Here is a 16,381-nt window from a genome sequence, read left to right as displayed (position 1 = left end):
ATACAGCCCCCACAGCCACTTTTGAAACCCGTTGTAATAAATACACTCGTACCTTAATGTAGTTTTTCAGGACTTTGACGTCTGGCTGCTGAACCACTTGGCAAAGCTCCTGTAACGCAGAACATAACAAACTGTCACCAACACACCCAGACCCCAGAGAGACGCCTTCAGGTACCTGACCAACAGTCCGAAAACACTCAGGTAGCCTCCAACTCGTAGAACAAGTCAGGTCAACGCTTTTTACAGTCCCTCCAGGATTTTGTGATGTCACGATCGCAACTATGAACACAAATTCAACAAATCCCTGTGAATTCAGCGCGTCAAATCTGACCTCTCATCGCAGTTTCCTGCAAAACGTTGTCCCACGTCAGCAAACTCACATCCTTGTTTAGAAGACGCAGCAGACGTGTGCGATACCAACGTCTCACATTTACCTACGACAATAACAGCGAAGGACCGAGAACACCTGGATCCAGATCTTCTCAAAGCGGGGAAACTGTTCTGCAGAGCGTGCAGTGTTGTGGTCCAACACTTTGCCGCCGCAAAACATACGGAGAAAATGTTAGAAACACGTGGAGCACGTCGGGCGAGACGTAGGCTGCTGCATCCCGGTCAGCTGCAGGAAAGAATCAAGGTCAGCTGGTTTAACCTAATTCCTGTAAAACGCCTCTTCAAGGCAGATCCAAAGTAAACTGAATGTGGTTCTTGAACCATCTGGAGTCTCTGCCTGGTTTTGGGTTTCTCTGAAAGAGACACTCTGGAGAGTCTGACCCAAAAGTCAGAATGACTGTAAGAGCTACTGGAATAGATTAATATAAGTTTAAACACACTAAAACTAATATATTTTTCATTTCCGCTTGAAAATGCTTGCCAACAAATGCATGCAGACTACAGCTGGGACTTATTAGCTGGAAAACACTGTAGGGCCCACGGCATAAAGCCTTACCCAGTCCAAGTTTAAATTTCATACCAATACCATGAAAAATATTTTCCACAGGTTTTTCTGAGTGTCTGTCTTAGCGTATATTTAAAAAAGCCCCGCCCCTCGGCGGCAGGCGGCTGCTGCTGCGTCGCTCCGGATCAGCTAGCAGCTTGACGCAGATTTTTTACCGTTTTTTGCTGGTAGATCATGAACTTCCTACTTAAAGCTGGATATCGTTATTTTCAGAATATTATTGGCTACAGGAAGCGCCAGTCATCGACTGGTTGCTTGCAATTGGCTCGGCCCACCCAGGAAATAACAGGGGCCGGCCCTTCCTTACAGCGCGGGCTCTCATTGGCTGCTGTAGGCTGTGAAAGGGACACGTGAGCTCCTATTGGGTCTGATCAGCTGTCAGTCGAAAGGTCAGAGTTAAGCAGCTAATTTGAATACAAGCTATCGTAGTCGTTTACATTCAAATCAGAGTTATTCCGGTTATAATGACACACGAGCCGCGTCTGCCGGCGGATATGAAACAGCAGACCCTGAGGATTTACTGATGGAATAATCATAATGATCGGTGGATGAAGTTACTGTGAGGCTTCATAGGTGAGTCGCTGATTGGACCCGCTGTGGTGACTTGATTGGTGGAATCACGAGGATTTTAGCTTTCAAACAGTGGATCATATGAGTACGAAGTTAACATAGCAGCTGTGTGCACAGACCGAAAGCTGCCGCCAGGACCTGAATTGGTTGGAATGTTAAGAGGTTAAATATGCAGGGTCAGGCCCGCCAAGTCCTGGAGGGACTGTTTAATGATTCAACTACGATTCTAAAAACATCACATCTACCGTGGCAGTTTTCACTTATTCCCCCAATTTCATCACAAAAAAAAATAAAAACACTCAAGAACATCAAAAAACTTTCATCGCAATATTTTAGAAAAGCTGCTGCAAAATCAGGCATTTAGAGGACGCAACGATGACTAAAAAGGCCGTGGACATTTAGAAGAGTTTGCTCTACCAGCCTGTAGTGACGCCGGCTTGGGAAGCCAGCTACATTAGCACTGATCTGGTGTTTACTGGCGTCTTACCTGTGAGATTTCCGGTGACACCTGAAGTGAGGGCAAATACTCCTGCTGCAAGAACTGGATAAACTCCGGCCCCTGAAAGAAAACGTTACTTACAACGAACCAAGGGACAGAAATTCTTTCATTTATTGAATTTGAGGATTATTTAAAAGCTTCATCGTGTAAAATTTCTTTTTACCCTTTTGAGATGAATCATTTTCAGCGTGACGGCGCACTCTGACAGCGTCTGAAAAACAAAGAGGAGCGCTGCTTAACTTCTGTTAATGAATGAGTCAAAATCTCCTGTTTGCAGAATGGAGTCTGGTGGAGAGACCTACCAGGACCGTCTGAGCGTCCGAGAGGTCAAAGGTCGGTTTGAGAGGAGCCAGGAAACACGCAGGAACGATGTGTTTGTAGATGAAGTCGGGGAAACCCACCATGCCATCTTTCCCTCCTGCAGGTTTGATCAGAAGACAGAACTTAAAGAGAGAGAAACGCTGAAGGAAAAAGGGGGGCGCAGTTGTAAAGACTTCTCTTCTCACCCCACAGCTCCACCAGCTTGGAGAGGATGATGAAGCAGGTTTTCTGAGCGACGGGGTCGGGGAAGTCCACGGCTCCCTGGATGATGGTGAACACAACTCGCTCGATGTTCTCCGCTCCTGAAAACAAGAACAAATAACTGCAGCTGTGCTCCAGCAGGAAGGTTTGCCTACAACTCTTCATCATTTCAGGTATCAGTCAAATCAATCTCCGTCTGTGGTCTTAGCTAAAAGAATGTGAAAGAATTTATCGGCGTGTCTGGTCGGAAGTCCGGCGATCAGCGTAATTCATAGTTTAAACAGGCGTAAAGTCAAGTTAGGCGTTGGTGCAAGCGGGGCTAAGATGTGGAGATCACCACGGAGGAAAACGTAACGTGCCTGACTCACAGGCGAGTTCATTGACTGACTGACCGGTCAGCAGGTACTACTGTAAGAATTTAGAGGCGGCTGAGTGGAACGATTTTGGTTTGAACTGCATTACTTTGATTAATGTTTGCTGCTGAGTGAGCTCCTGCTGGACGTTTTGTTTTCTCCCGCCTTGATTGTGCAAAGAGCTGAACTTATTAAGCATAACTCTTCCCAAGGGGCCGAGTATCTTTGTTTATTTCTGATTGTTTGTTGAAACCACGCCCTGCTTTTGTTGAAATGTTGCTGACAATATCTTTTCCCGATTGACACCAAAATTGATTTCTGTGTAGGATTTTATTCAGATTTTCATTGAAACGAGTCAGACTTACTTCCATATTACATTTATCCTTTATGCATGGGAATCTGTGACGCAACGACTTGTCAGGTTACCCCCTGGCTGGCGCCCAAGTAAAAATACAAATATCTAAAAAGTTGTAGTGTGTATATATAAAAAAAAAAAAAAAAACACAAAACAGGCATCATAAAGATCACATTCAGTGCACATTTGCACCGTTCTGAAAGTCCTGTCCCGAAATGGTCCGGTACGAATCCATGTACTGTTACAGCCCTAGTGTTTTCAGGTCTTTGAGGAGCAGATGCAGGAGGGTCAAGACTGCATTTAAAAATCTGTTCATTCTAAGTTACACAAGAATAAATTCTATCTACTGTCTTACTAAAATAATCGTTAGCTGCAGCCCTAAACTAAATCTCAAAAGCTCCCAGACTGACTGTTTTATCTGGTTTACAGGAGTCACTCCTGAGTTATTCTCTTTATTCACGTGCTGATGTGTGTTTGTCAACAGCATCATCAGGTTACTGCCTTGAATTTCGTCTTAACATTAAAAATATTTTCTAAACAGAAACGAGAAGTTCTGCTATCCGTTAGCGACTCACCCTGGTTGGCCATGACCTCGTTCATCCCGCTGCCTGTGATGGTCTGGATGAAGGTGAAGTAGCTCCTCCTCAGCATCTGTTTCTCCAGAGCGGCCGCCTGGTCGTTCTCCTCCGCCGGCCTGGCCAGCACCTCGAAGATGGCGAGCACCAGCGGCATGAAGACCTGCTGCAGGAAGGGAGACACCTGCCGCTGCCGTGGCAGAAAAAAGCTCGTTAATCACCCCGAAGAAGAGCTGCCTCTCAGTTTCTAAACGTGTGATTTTAGCGGACATGTCCCAAACACCTAACCAGTCTGCAGTTTTTCCCCGCGTACCTTGAACTTGGCGGTGATCTGGCTGATGAGCGGGATGAACTCCTGCAGATCTTTGGCCTCGCAGTCCTTCAGCATGTGTTCAGAGGCGGCGGGGATGAAGGGCAGCACCTCCTCCTCCAAGCAGATGATCATTCGGTGCAGGAAGGAGCGGACCGAGCTGCGCAGCACCCCCCGCTGGACGGGGCAGCTCAGCGCAGGCAGGAAGGTCTGCAGGCAGTCTCGGTAGACCTCCGTACAGCCGCACTGCTTCACCGTCTGCTTGTTGCTGAACGCCTTGCTGGTCCGACTGCAAACAGAGAAAGACGACGTGACGTTCAGCTAATTTCTTTTGTTTTGCCTGATTCATGTAAAGACTCCCGCTGGCGAGCTTGAAATGTTGAAACAAAGAAAATAAAAAGCCACAATCTAAAAAAAAAAAAAAACCCCCGTCTCTGAGCGACTCTTTAAAACGTGACGGCAGGTTGGATCCTCACCTGGCGAACCCGACAGCGTGGCTCAGGCAGTCTGCGAGGACGGCCTTCCGCTCCTCCTCCGTCTCCTGCGGCAGTTTGGCGAGCAGCAGGCGGAAGGCGTCCAGCAGCGGCAGCAGCAGGCTCCTCATCAGCGCCTGCTTCCTCTCTACGGGGCTGTCTCCGTTCACGATCAGAATGCCCGCCGTCTCAAACATGAACAGCTGGTCGTCGCTGGTCAGCAGCGCCGGGAAGCCGTTCTCCTGGACAGAAGGAAACCGCATCAGTGCTGAGGGCTGACGGAGACACGCTGTTAACTCTGAGAGGGATGACGCGTTGACACTTACAGGAGGAGCCAGTTCAAGCAGGTCCTGGATCCGGGTCAGGATGTCCTCCACAAAGGCATTCATGTGTTTACTGTTGACACAGAGGTTCAGTGAAGTCAACACACAGTCAGGAATTAAACTAAAACCACACAAACAATTATATGTTTTGATGTCTTTATTGAACACGCTGAGTAAGAATCACAGCGCAGGATGGAAAAAGTATGTTGTGACTTAGAGGAAGATCAGATCTCATTCCAAAGGGTTCACAGACTTTTACCTGCGACTGTAACTAGAAACAGCCAGAAACATTATTATATATAATATATATTATTATCTCTGTGTTATAGGGGTGTGTCCATACACCAAATCCACGGCTCGGTTTTGCCCCACGTTTTTTCCCCCCACACAGCTGGTAGACAATAAATTTGGTCGAAGGTGTAATATTTACAAAATACATGGGCGGGTTGGCCAGGTATATTTGCACCTGTGACCGTACCTGGCAACCCACTTTAGCATTTTGCAGAGAAACACAGAGAGAGATGCCATCTGATATTAAGTTAAAAGACAAACAGGAAATGATATGTTACGGAGCGACAGTGAACGCATCACTGCAGATGTCACTCAATAACGTTACTTTCGGTTTTCAATCCACATGCGGTGCATGTGAGACCAGAGGTGCAGGGTAGGTGTGCGAGTGTGGGGAGAAGAGCAGATTCAAGTAGTAAATAAACACTAAACTAAGGTGGGAAATTACCTAAAGTAACCTGCTGTCAATACAAATACGATACACACCGATACACATTTCATTATTTCATCATTTTAATTCTTTATTAATTTCTTTTTATTAGTGTTTACTCACTACACCTTGCCCCCCCGCAACTAGTTTCATTAACCCAAGATGGATGATAATATTAATAATAATGTTTTTAACAAACATATAAAGTTTCTTTACGCCACTGGCTAAAATAAATAATAAATCAAGTCTCTCAACTTTTGAACTCCCGTGTTTCTGCACATTTATCAGAGGTTCTACAGAACATCAAACGTTTCTTAACGCCGTTCTCTCCTGACGAGTGCATCATTTCTGGCAGCTATTACAGTAACGTACCCCACCTTTAATAAAACTTGGTGAAGCTCTTCTTGCTTGGTTTTTGCTGTGATCAGTGTTGAGGTGTTTCTGTTATTTTGTCCACCTGGTGGTAAATGACTGCAGCTGGACTCACTGTAATGTTTTGACGAATCTGGAGAAGAGGTAGGCCACCCTGCTGCGGACCTTTGGGCTGTTGTGTCTCAGTCCTCTCTGGTCCAGAAACGCCATCTGGCAGCGAACACAACACGGGTCACACGGAGCACAAAACAAACCTCATCCACACTTTTCTTTTCATAACCTGCTAAAAACAAAGTCACTCACCAGAACGTTTGGGATGTGCTGAGGCTCCACGATGAAGAATTTATCGTATCGAACGACCGTCTCGAAGAACTCCAGAGACACGGAGCTGTGCTGGTAGCTGCTGACGCCGCAGGACACCAGCTGAGGATTCAGAGAGAAAACAGTTTCAGTGTGGCGAAAACACAGGAAACAGCTGAACGGAACATTCATCAGAAGAGTCATGTGACCCACCGTCCTCATCATGTCCTGCAGGGCGCTCGTCTTTGCCGTGTCTCCGGTGAAATGAGCGCCGTGAGATGCTGGCAGGGCCTCGCCCATCATGTACAGCAGCCTGATGGCCACCTCCACCTCCATGAACGGCGCCGTCTGCCAGCTCCTGAAACACAAAGACGGCGCCGATGTTTTATTATTTCTCTAAAGAAATGAGTGAGTGAGCGAGAGCGAGCTCTTACTGCATGGTGTTGGTGAAGACCCGTCGCACGGCCTCCAGCAGCAGCTCAGGAGACACCTGCGCCAGACGATCCAGCAGCATCTTCAGCTGCTTCCTGTACTCCACAAACATGGCCTCGTCCTCGCCCTGACAAACACAACCAGAGCGTCTGCTGCGGTTTCACGTTCCTTAAGAGCGTCACAGACGACGACAGTCAGCGGCAAATAAAAAAAACTGTAACTCACCTCGTTTTCAAAGTTGTACTCGTCGTCGTACGTCAGTTTCTTCATGACAGCGAGCATGATGGCCTGTGGTGGAAAGGCAGGCAGAGCGTCAGCATTTTTCAATCCTCGTGTGTTTGATCTTTGATTTCATCGTTTACGGTCAGAGACTCACCTCTATGTTCGTCTTCTGCTGGTCTGTCAGTTGGGGAAGCTGCAGAAGCAAAAGAAAATACATCAATTCGACTTATCGCTGAGACGTTATCATGAAGTATATGAAACAACTCCCCCAGACCTAAAGATATTTATATGTGATACAATCAAAAGCTCCAGTTACTAAACAAACCTGGTGAACACTTTGTAATCTCAACTGTCAACCAACACAGAAATAAGAGCCACAACGTATTAACATCTACATTTCCATCCATACGAACTCACATCTGCTGAGGAAGGCTGTGTGTCTCCAGAACAGCTACTCAACGGACCCTGTAGTTTGTTTTGCCAACCCAAGATGTTTTATTTACAATCACAAGAAAGAGAAACTACAATGAAGAAATCTTTAATCATTCATCGATTATCAGAACAGAATTTATTTTATTCTTTCAATCAATGTATCGACACCCCAGGTCTCTAAAATCCCATAATATTCCAGGACTTCCTTGCCCAGGAGGAGTCTTTAAATGCCTCCTAACCTCCTGGACTCTGATTGGTCCAGGCGGAGCTCACCTGTTTGAGCACGTGCAGGTATTCGTAGCAGAAGCCGACGACGTTGGCAGAGATGTCGTCGTCCTCGTGCACCAGAAGCTGCAGCAGCAGCGGCACCTTGGACTCCACGGCCTGCAGCGCCTCGGCCGTGTCCTTCACGTTGCCGGTCTTGGCCAGTTTGGTCCAGCTCAGCACCAGACTCTGACCCATCCCGTTCACCAGCCGCGAGAACTTGGCCAGGAAGTCCACGTCCTCCTCCTGGCGGGACAGGAAGAGGGAAGTAAAAACAAAAAGCCATCTAGGAAGTGAGAAGAAGCAGGAAAAGCATGCGACCTCGTGGCCTCTGGGTATAAACAGGTGACACGTCCTCATCTGAGATTCTGCTTTTCAACAATCAGATCTTTTCTTGTGGCGTGACACGATTTAGCTTTCTAAGTTTTTCCTGAAGTAAGACATAAAGTCTCAATCTCAAAAAATCCCTTAAAAGGTTTCCTTAGTTAAGGTGTTTTCTACATTGAAAGAGATTTTACAGCTTTAAAATGTTACTGTAAGGACGGAGAAACTACTTAAACTGTTTTCACCCCGCAAAGTTGGAAAGAAACGAAGAAAGAAAAACTAATTCAGTCAGTCAGAGGAGGAAAAGACTGTACTGCTGTACAAATAACAGCAACCAGGAAACCACAAACGTGGGAGGAAATTACTTTGAAAATTATTTTAAGAAGTGAAGAGGTCCATCCAGGAGATCCGCCCCCCCCCCCATTAATGTTTGCACAACCTATCAGATCTGATTCTTTTATTACACATGTAAAATTGCATGCAAGTTCCTTGTCTGTGCAAAAACAACTTGGCAATAAATCAAGTCTGAGAAAAAAATAAATGTGAAAACTGGCCAAAAATTAGATTATTATTATTATCATTATTCATCTTTTGACAGTAATCTAGTTCTTTGACTCGAACCTGTTCCACGTTGAAGAACCCAGCAGACTGCAGAACTTGGCACAGCGACTCCACCAGCTTGGTTTTATCCACGGGGTCCATTCCTTTGTTGACGATTTCAAACAGGCAGTCACAGGCCTCCTCTCTGAGCTCCTCCACCGACATCTGGCTCAGCAGCAGGTTCACAAAGCTGGAAACACAAGAGAACCACAGAAAAGTCAGAATATCAAAGTGCTGCGGTAACTTCCTGCAGTCAGCTGTTATTTATTTATTTATTTATTTATATTGTGCATTTTTTGTGCACCGCTTAACCCAAGCAGGAATGTCTGGCTCTGAGAAATGAAGCCATGTTGGAAGAGCATTAAACCTCAGGGGGCGACTTAAACCTGCGTCCTCTCCAGCAGCCAGCAGGGGGAAGCAGGAGTCGCCCCCTGCTGGCTGTTAGAGAGAATGCAGGTTTACGTTACTTCAGCACTGGCTTCAGTGGTGAGAGCCGGAGTTTGCCGCTACTTGTTGGTACAGACAAACTAGAGTTTCTAAATTGGTCAATAATGCTTTTGTGCATCTATGAACATAAATCTTTTAAGATAATCTTTAATGAAACTGGTGCGTGAGGTGACTGACCGGTCGTTGGCGATGAGGTTGAGGTCGATCCAGGACACGAAGGCTCCCACCACCTCCAGACACTGACAGGTGAGCTCCGGGTGGGAGTGCTGGTACGTCTGCAGGATCTGGAACCAGGACTCCACCAGGTGGGGGATGCACTGCTCCCGCATGCCGTCTTTGATTAAGGTGTTTCTACGGGTCTCCTGAAGGACAGAGTCGACACCATTAACCCTCAGCTCAGAAAACTGAGCTCAAATACTGATTCTCAGATTAGTGTCTTTAACTTCTGCCAATTAATCAACGGACAAAAATCATCGATCGCCACTTTTATGAACAACAGCATTCAGATTTGGACAGAAACGGCCACACAAGTTTTCATCGATCATTCTTTACTTTCCTTCCTGCAAAACCATTTTCATCACTGCACATTCATCTGTCATCACTTTGTGGGTTTTACTTCCTTTTCCTGTCTTCATCTCTCATCACTTATCATCTCACCAGTGCAGCTTTTTACTTTCTTTGATTGTTCAGTTAAGATTTTATCATTTAACATCTCTTTTTCTGGTTTCAGCAGGACAGCTGAACATGACTGAAACGGGGAACTTCAGCATGCAAAGCTGCGTTCTTCAGTCAGGAGGTTTCTCCTAAACAAACAGCTGATTACAACAGGTAAATAAAAACACTTAGGACATGAGAGCGGCGAGCTGAGATGCTGCTAATGTCGTCTGGAAGTGTTTTAATGTCCGTCGGCGCTGGAGGAACCCCGTTCTGTCTCCCAGCACATCCACTCCATCTGTGGCTGACTTCTTAGCAGGAGATTAAGCTAACCGCACCTAAATTTGGAGTGCACATATATTCAAGCCTTTATGGTAAATCCACTGAAAGGGCCCAGAGCGAGCTGACTGAATGTGTCCATTAACAGTAAATAGACACATGTAATTTACTTTACGGGACCCTCTTGGGCCCCGGACCCCCCCACCATAGTCTCTCCACATCCTGTGGGAAACACTGACGAAAAAGCTCATTTTGACTATTTAATTTGTGGTTAAAAAAAGCCGAAATAAATGGAAACAATGTGAATGTACTTGTTCTGTGTTTTCATTATTTTCGGTTTCGGACAAGAATTTTAATTTGGGTGCATCCCTACTTTATCCAGTTTGTTATTAAACTCGTTATAAACTTCTTGTGTTTCTTGATTATACTCGCACAAAAAAAGTTATTTTTAGTGGTCCAGCCTATTATTTTCATTATATTCCAACCAAATCTGATGTTCATATAAACATTTTGCTCGTGGATAGTGACGTAAATAATGATGTCTTGAGTAATAACTTATGTGAGCTGGTTCGTTTGCCTGACCTTCACTTGTCTTTAGACCGCGTTGGAAACACAACAGTGGGCTGAAGGACCTTTTAGCTCCTTGTTAGCTCCTCAATTCAACAGGTATGGATTCAAAAGTGTCCAATCGGTGAATCATTTTTTCATTTTCTTGTGTCAAACACACTCTCTAAATTCACGAATAAACTCCAGGATTAGCAGGAAGCCTGTGAGGAGGAAGAGCGCTTCTTACCCATAGTCTTACCTCAGGGGAGTGGAGGATGTCTCGGTCCACCACCTCGGCGTCGATGGCCATGAGCGTCCTCAGGTAGATGTCGACGCCGTGAGGGTTCAGACCCACCAGCGACAGGATGTCGAAGAAGAACTTGGGCCACAGAGTCAGATACTCCATGACGAAGGTGAGGGCGAACACCTGAGCCGCCTTGTTCCTGATGAACGGCTTCTCAGGGTGGGCATTCATCAGCTGCAGGCAAGGATCAGGGACAAAAAACCCGTCAGCACTCACAGCAACATACATGTAGTTTTTATTCTGTTTTTTTAATACTTTTTGTGACTTTCTATGAAATACGTATATTTTTTTTAAATCACTAATTTAATGTGGGATAATGTAAATTATTTATTTATCTCTTCTGTCCGACTTACTAAGTGTGATTTATTATTATCCGGTTATCTTGCTTAGAGTTTTAGAAGAAGTATTTTTATTGTATAAGTGTATGTGTATACTGTATTTATTTGATAAAATACACAGCGGCTACTTTTTAATATTTAAATAAATAAACGTGCGAGACGTTAGCGCTTCAGTGTTGATCTGATTATACAGTTTTTCTCAGCTCACATTACAAGTAAAAATTCTGCATTCAAACTTTTACCTCAGTTGAATTACTATCAGCAAAACGTATGTAAAAGTTTAAAAAGTAAAAATACTCATTATGCAGAAAAATGTCCCGTGAGTTTGTTTAACCAATCGGCTCATAGTTGTATATATTTTATATTTTAACTCGTCCTCTCACATATTGTTTAAAAACTACTTGTCAGAGCAGCAAATCAGATAGTTTTATTTAAACTTTAAGCCCGTTTGTACCCTTTACATAATACAGTCTCTCTTGTCTCAATATTACACATTATTATGTTCTTATTACCTTTATTTCACATTGGGTTTTCTTTGTCTTTTGAACAGTGTTGTGATGCTTGACACAAATAAAAGTCCATGACATCTATTAAATCTAAATTAAATTAATAATGAATTACATTTTATTGGATTGTTCATTCTGGTGCATTTACATGTAGTTGGCTGAGGTGGAGCTAATTTTAACTTCATAGACATCATGACTTTATTATAAGCTGACCACGTGTTTTCTGGAGTTGAAGTATAAAATATCACAAGACAGAAATACTCAGCTAAGTACTTCTAAACTGAAGTACATCATGCGGTGCAGTACCTGACACTGGAGCCACTTCATCAGAGTCTCTCTGATGAGCTGCTGCTGAGCTGCACTCAGACCAGCGTGTCTGCAACACAAACAACAGATCTCAGGTCGTTCAGATGAAACTAACCCACGTTTCTACAGAGAGGATCATCAAACAGAGCCGCCTCCTCCTCCTCACCTGAACTTAATCTGATGTTCCAGAACTTGGAAGCAGAAGAACTTCACATGGTCATCACTGGAATAACAAACAGATTGAATCATGTTCACACGAGTCTGAATCGATCCATCAGCAGCTGTAAGAGGAGCAACTCATCCTGCATCAGAGCTGTGGACGTGAAACTCACTTGTAAATTCCTTTAGCGAGGGCCTCTGCACAAACCTCCCAGGCATCCTGAGACTCCTTCAGCTGCTCAAAGTATACCATGGCCTGAGGAACCACAGACACCAATATTAAACCATCAACACAGCTTTCTAACAATGCCACACAGCTGTCCTGCTCGTTAATCTATCACCTCTCCCGCAGCGGTGCTAAAGACGGCGCAGAGAATCACTACCAGTTTACAAATCTCTGCATCAACAATTTGAATAATTAAGGTGAGACACGGCAGGCAAAAAACTTTGAGTACTTTATTTTACTGCAGATTGTCTCTGTAGTCTAAACTGCGAGAAAGGCCTAAACTCTACACAATCCATGGCAGGATTAACCCTCCATTTGGTCCCCATTTGTGTGCAAACAGTGTGTTACCCTCTGCCTGTAGCGGGCATCGGCGTTTGGGTTGAGCCCCAGCAGGGCCTGCTCGTCCATGACTGCAGCGACAGACTGGCAGGCCATCCGTGGGTTAGCTTTCCTCCTTCCAGGCAGGTTCACTCCTCTCTGCTGCTGTCAGGCAGATTTCTCTCATCTGGTGAGAAAGAAGCAAAAACCCCTGAGGCGAAATATCCTGAGAGCTCTCATCTCTACTGCCCCTGCTATGCTACATTTCATAACACAAATAAACAAAAACTGGCTGCAGTCCATGGAGGATTCTGTACCCAAATCAAACTGCGGTTCAGTACAACGAAGCGTCAAATGTTATCTGCAGATTAATCAAAATAATCATTAGTTGCAGCTCTGGTGTGGTCAGCTGTGGTATCCAGGTGAGGCGACCAACAGAAACAATGTGAGTGAGTCAGCACTGGTGTAGGTTGAATCTCTGCACCTTACCCAGGGCTTTAGTCACATAGTGTTCACTTCACAAACCTCAGTGGGAAGTAGAGTCGGGCAGCGTGGCCCTACAATAATATCAAGTCTGTTGCACAGCCCCCTTTTGTTGTCACAGACCTGATAGTTGTCAACTATAAAATTAATTACCAACTATTTTGATAATCAATTAATTGTTTTCAGTCCTTTTTTAAAGACAAAAAAGATTCAAATTCTCTGATTGCAGCTTCTTAAATGTGAATGTTTTCTGGTGTCTTTCCTCCTCTGTGACAGCAAACTGAATATATTTGGGTCGTGGACAAAACAAGACGTTGGAGGAACACTGATCAACACTTTATCCCATTTTCTGGACCTAACGACTAATTCATTAATTGAGAAAAAAATGGACAGATTAATCAATTATGAAAATAATCATTAGTTGAAGCCCTAATTTTCACAATTTCCTTGTTTATTTTGTCCTCTGTGACAGTAAACTGAATATCTTTTGGGTTAAGACGACATTTTTTACAAGTTATTGGATCTAACAACTGATTAATCACACTAGGTTCCAACTGTTACTTTAATCTTCAGTTATTTTGCTAGTTGCTTTGTGTCTTTTTTTCCATTGAAGATAAAACGTCAAAATTCTGATTCCAGCTTATTAAATGTGAATATTTTCTGGTTTCTTTCCTCCGCTGGGACAGTAAACTGAATATATTTGGGCTGAGGACAAAAACAAATCATTTGAGGACATCATCTTGATTTTTGGGGAAACACCGACTGACATCTACATTTATTCATTTAGCTGATGCTTTTATCCAAAGCGACTTACAATTGCGATACATGTCAGAGGTCGCACGCCTCTGGAGCAACGAGGGGTTAAGTGTCCTGCTCAGGGACACTTTGGTGGATGTGTCACAGTGGAGAGTTGAACCGGGTCTCTCAGACCAAAGGCAGGCATCATTTCTTTCCTCCTCTGGGACAGCAAACTGAATATATTTGGGTCGTGGACAAAACAAGACATTTGAGGACGTCATCTTGAGCTTTGGGGAAACACTGATTGATATTTATCACCATTTTCTGAACCTAACAACAAATTGATTAATCTATCTGTTAAACCATCTTTTTTGTCCACAACTCAAATATATTCAGTTTACTGTCACAGAGGAAAGAAACCAGAAATTATTCACATTTAAGAAGCTGTTTTTTCTTTTTTCTTTATTTACATAACCATTTCACCAGGGGACTATGATCCCATACAGGCGCTGAGTAACTGTATTGAGCAGGTCAACGATTGGATGTGCCAGAATTTTCTTCAATTAAACAAAGATAAAACTGAAGTTATTGTTTTTGGAGCCAGGGAGGAACGATTGAAAGTCAGTGCTCGACTTCAATCTGTAATGTTAAGAACCACAAATCAAGCCAGAAATCTTGGTGTAGTCATGGACTCAGACCTGTATTTGAGGAGCCACATTAAGACAATTACAAAGTCAGCCTACTATCACCTGAAGAATTTATCAAGGATTAAAGGACTTATGTCTCAGCAGGACCTGGAAAAACTTATCCATGCATTTATCTTCAGTCGACTCGACTACTGTAACAGTGTCCTTACAGGGCTCCCTAAGAAATCCATCAGACAGCTGCAGCTGATTCAGAACGCTGCTGCTCGAGTCCTCACTAAGACCCAAAAGGTGGATCACATCACTCTGAGGTCTTTACATTGGCTTCCTGTAAGTCAAAGAACTGATTTCAAAATCCTGCTGTTATTTTATAAAGCACTAAATGGTTTAGGGCCAAAATACATTTCTGATCTTCTGCTTCGTTACGAACCATCCAGACCTCTCAGGTCGTCTGGGATCAGGTCTGCTTTCTGTCCCCAGAGTCAAATCTAAACATAGAGAAGCAGCGTTCAGTTATTATGCTCCGTATATCTGGAACAAACTCCCAGATAACTGCAGGTCTGCTGAAACTGTCAGTTCTTTTAAATTAAGACTGAAGACTTTTCTTTTTACCATTAATTTAATTAAATATTTAAGATTTTTCTTTTTACTGATAACTTTTACTGTCCTGTTTACTTTGTCTTTGTTTTTAGCTTTTTATTATTTTCCATTTAACTCTTTTAACCCTGATTGTAACACTGTAACTTCTGTTTTATGTTGCTTTTAAACTTTTTTATATTTCCCTGTTGCTTTTATGTTTTATGTAAAGCACTTTGAATTACCTTGTTGTTGAAATGTGCTATACAAATAAAGTTGCCTTGCCTTCAAAATTCACTGATTAATCGATTATAAAGATAGCTGGCGACTTAATAGTCTGCAAGTGTTGTACTAATCGCAGCAGATGTAGCTGCTGTGGCCTCCTGTAACGTGCTCGGGGGGTTTTAGCCAAGCATCATGACAATGTGGCATCCAGGTGAGCTGAGAGTGAGTCAGCACCTGTCTGTGTTAGAGGCCAGAAACACACCTGAAACACACCTGATCAGCGCTGACAGCTCGTGTTTACTTCAACCGGCCGTTTAAAGCGTGTTTATGGAGGCTGATGAAGAGGAGGATCAATACAGGCTGACAGCTCAGCCTTCATCTGATGCAACGCAGCGTCAACACTTTCTTTAGCCACCTTATCTGCTGTTAGCAACACACATGCTAACAGCTCCACTGAGCGTTTCAGTGGTTAGACAGCGACACAGATGACCCGTGTTGCGGATGTTGGACCGCTCCTCAAAAATAAAAGTTGACACCGCGAAGCTACAAGCTAACAACTTCTCTCACATACACTTAGCCGCTAACTCAAGCTAGCGTTAGCCGGCTAGCTTCTAAACTCGACTGCTGCGGTGATCCTGACCGTGTAACAATAACTAAAACACCGGGGAGCGTTCAGAGACAGGTATACTGACAGTCCGGGGGGAAGCAGAAGCGGTTTTATTGTGTTTTTATTCTTGTTTATCGCGGTAACGTCGCCCGTCAATCACATCACCGCCGCTGTGTGGAAATCTCACGATGACAAACTCCGCCGTAACGTTAGCCGTTTGTAAAGTGAGCTAATAGCGGAACAAAGGGCGCGTTCAGGAGAGCTCACCTTAATGAAAACTTAATTCATCATTCGTTTCCTCCTCCTGTCCCGTCAACTCATCGCGGAGCCGCTGCGAAGCCTCCAGAAATCAGTTGCACGTCGGTTCAGATTCACACACGACAAGAAGCGGCGTGTCCGCTCGGTTAGCATCCGGGTCACTGCCAC

General features: G+C 44.2%; 1 protein-coding gene and 1 long non-coding RNA gene across 7 annotated transcripts in view; one reads left to right on the top strand and one right to left on the bottom strand.

Moving 5' to 3' along the window:
* The window catches only part of xpot (exportin, tRNA (nuclear export receptor for tRNAs)), a 21,294-nt gene extending 4,913 nt beyond the window's left edge, over positions 1-16,381 (bottom strand). Inside the window, exons 1-25 of one of the 4 annotated variants that reach the window (XM_046038991.1) lie at positions 16,223-16,381; positions 12,713-12,869; positions 12,312-12,394; positions 12,146-12,202; positions 11,980-12,049; positions 10,773-11,003; positions 9,224-9,408; positions 8,621-8,789; positions 7,685-7,921; positions 7,397-7,444; positions 7,134-7,172; positions 6,983-7,045; positions 6,760-6,884; positions 6,539-6,683; positions 6,329-6,448; positions 6,141-6,235; positions 4,939-5,008; positions 4,616-4,854; positions 4,143-4,428; positions 3,830-4,019; positions 2,531-2,647; positions 2,327-2,442; positions 2,188-2,235; positions 2,013-2,084; positions 53-109 (exon numbers count right to left, since the gene is read on the bottom strand). In XM_046038991.1, the coding sequence (XP_045894947.1) occupies positions 53-109; positions 2,013-2,084; positions 2,188-2,235; positions 2,327-2,442; positions 2,531-2,647; positions 3,830-4,019; positions 4,143-4,428; positions 4,616-4,854; positions 4,939-5,008; positions 6,141-6,235; positions 6,329-6,448; positions 6,539-6,683; positions 6,760-6,884; positions 6,983-7,045; positions 7,134-7,172; positions 7,397-7,444; positions 7,685-7,921; positions 8,621-8,789; positions 9,224-9,408; positions 10,773-11,003; positions 11,980-12,049; positions 12,146-12,202; positions 12,312-12,394; positions 12,713-12,799 (2,949 nt within the window). In that variant the 5' untranslated portion in view covers positions 12,800-12,869; positions 16,223-16,381. The remainder of the gene's footprint in view (positions 1-52; positions 110-2,012; positions 2,085-2,187; positions 2,236-2,326; positions 2,443-2,530; positions 2,648-3,829; positions 4,020-4,142; positions 4,429-4,615; positions 4,855-4,938; positions 5,009-6,140; positions 6,236-6,328; positions 6,449-6,538; positions 6,684-6,759; positions 6,885-6,982; positions 7,046-7,133; positions 7,173-7,396; positions 7,445-7,684; positions 7,922-8,620; positions 8,790-9,223; positions 9,409-10,772; positions 11,004-11,979; positions 12,050-12,145; positions 12,203-12,311; positions 12,395-12,712; positions 12,870-16,222) is intronic. The other 3 variants (XM_046038992.1, XM_046038993.1, XM_046038994.1) reach the window with 3 other exon arrangements.
* Positions 1,426-9,874, top strand: LOC123962730. Of its 3 annotated transcripts, none has more exons than XR_006823046.1 (4): positions 1,426-1,528; positions 2,302-2,448; positions 2,538-2,719; positions 9,777-9,874. It is a non-coding gene; the product is annotated as an uncharacterized LOC123962730 (long non-coding RNA). The 3 variants fall into 3 exon arrangements; XR_006823047.1 differs by lacking the exon at positions 9,777-9,874 and adding an exon at positions 3,796-4,563 and having other exon boundaries at positions 2,538-2,691; XR_006823045.1 differs by lacking the exon at positions 9,777-9,874 and adding an exon at positions 3,796-4,563.

This window comes from Micropterus dolomieu, linkage group LG23, assembly GCF_021292245.1.
Source record: "Micropterus dolomieu isolate WLL.071019.BEF.003 ecotype Adirondacks linkage group LG23, ASM2129224v1, whole genome shotgun sequence".
NCBI lineage: Eukaryota > Metazoa > Chordata > Actinopteri > Centrarchiformes > Centrarchidae > Micropterus > Micropterus dolomieu.
Note: the sequence above shows the minus strand (reverse complement) of the source record. Positions and strands in the feature narration are given on the sequence as shown.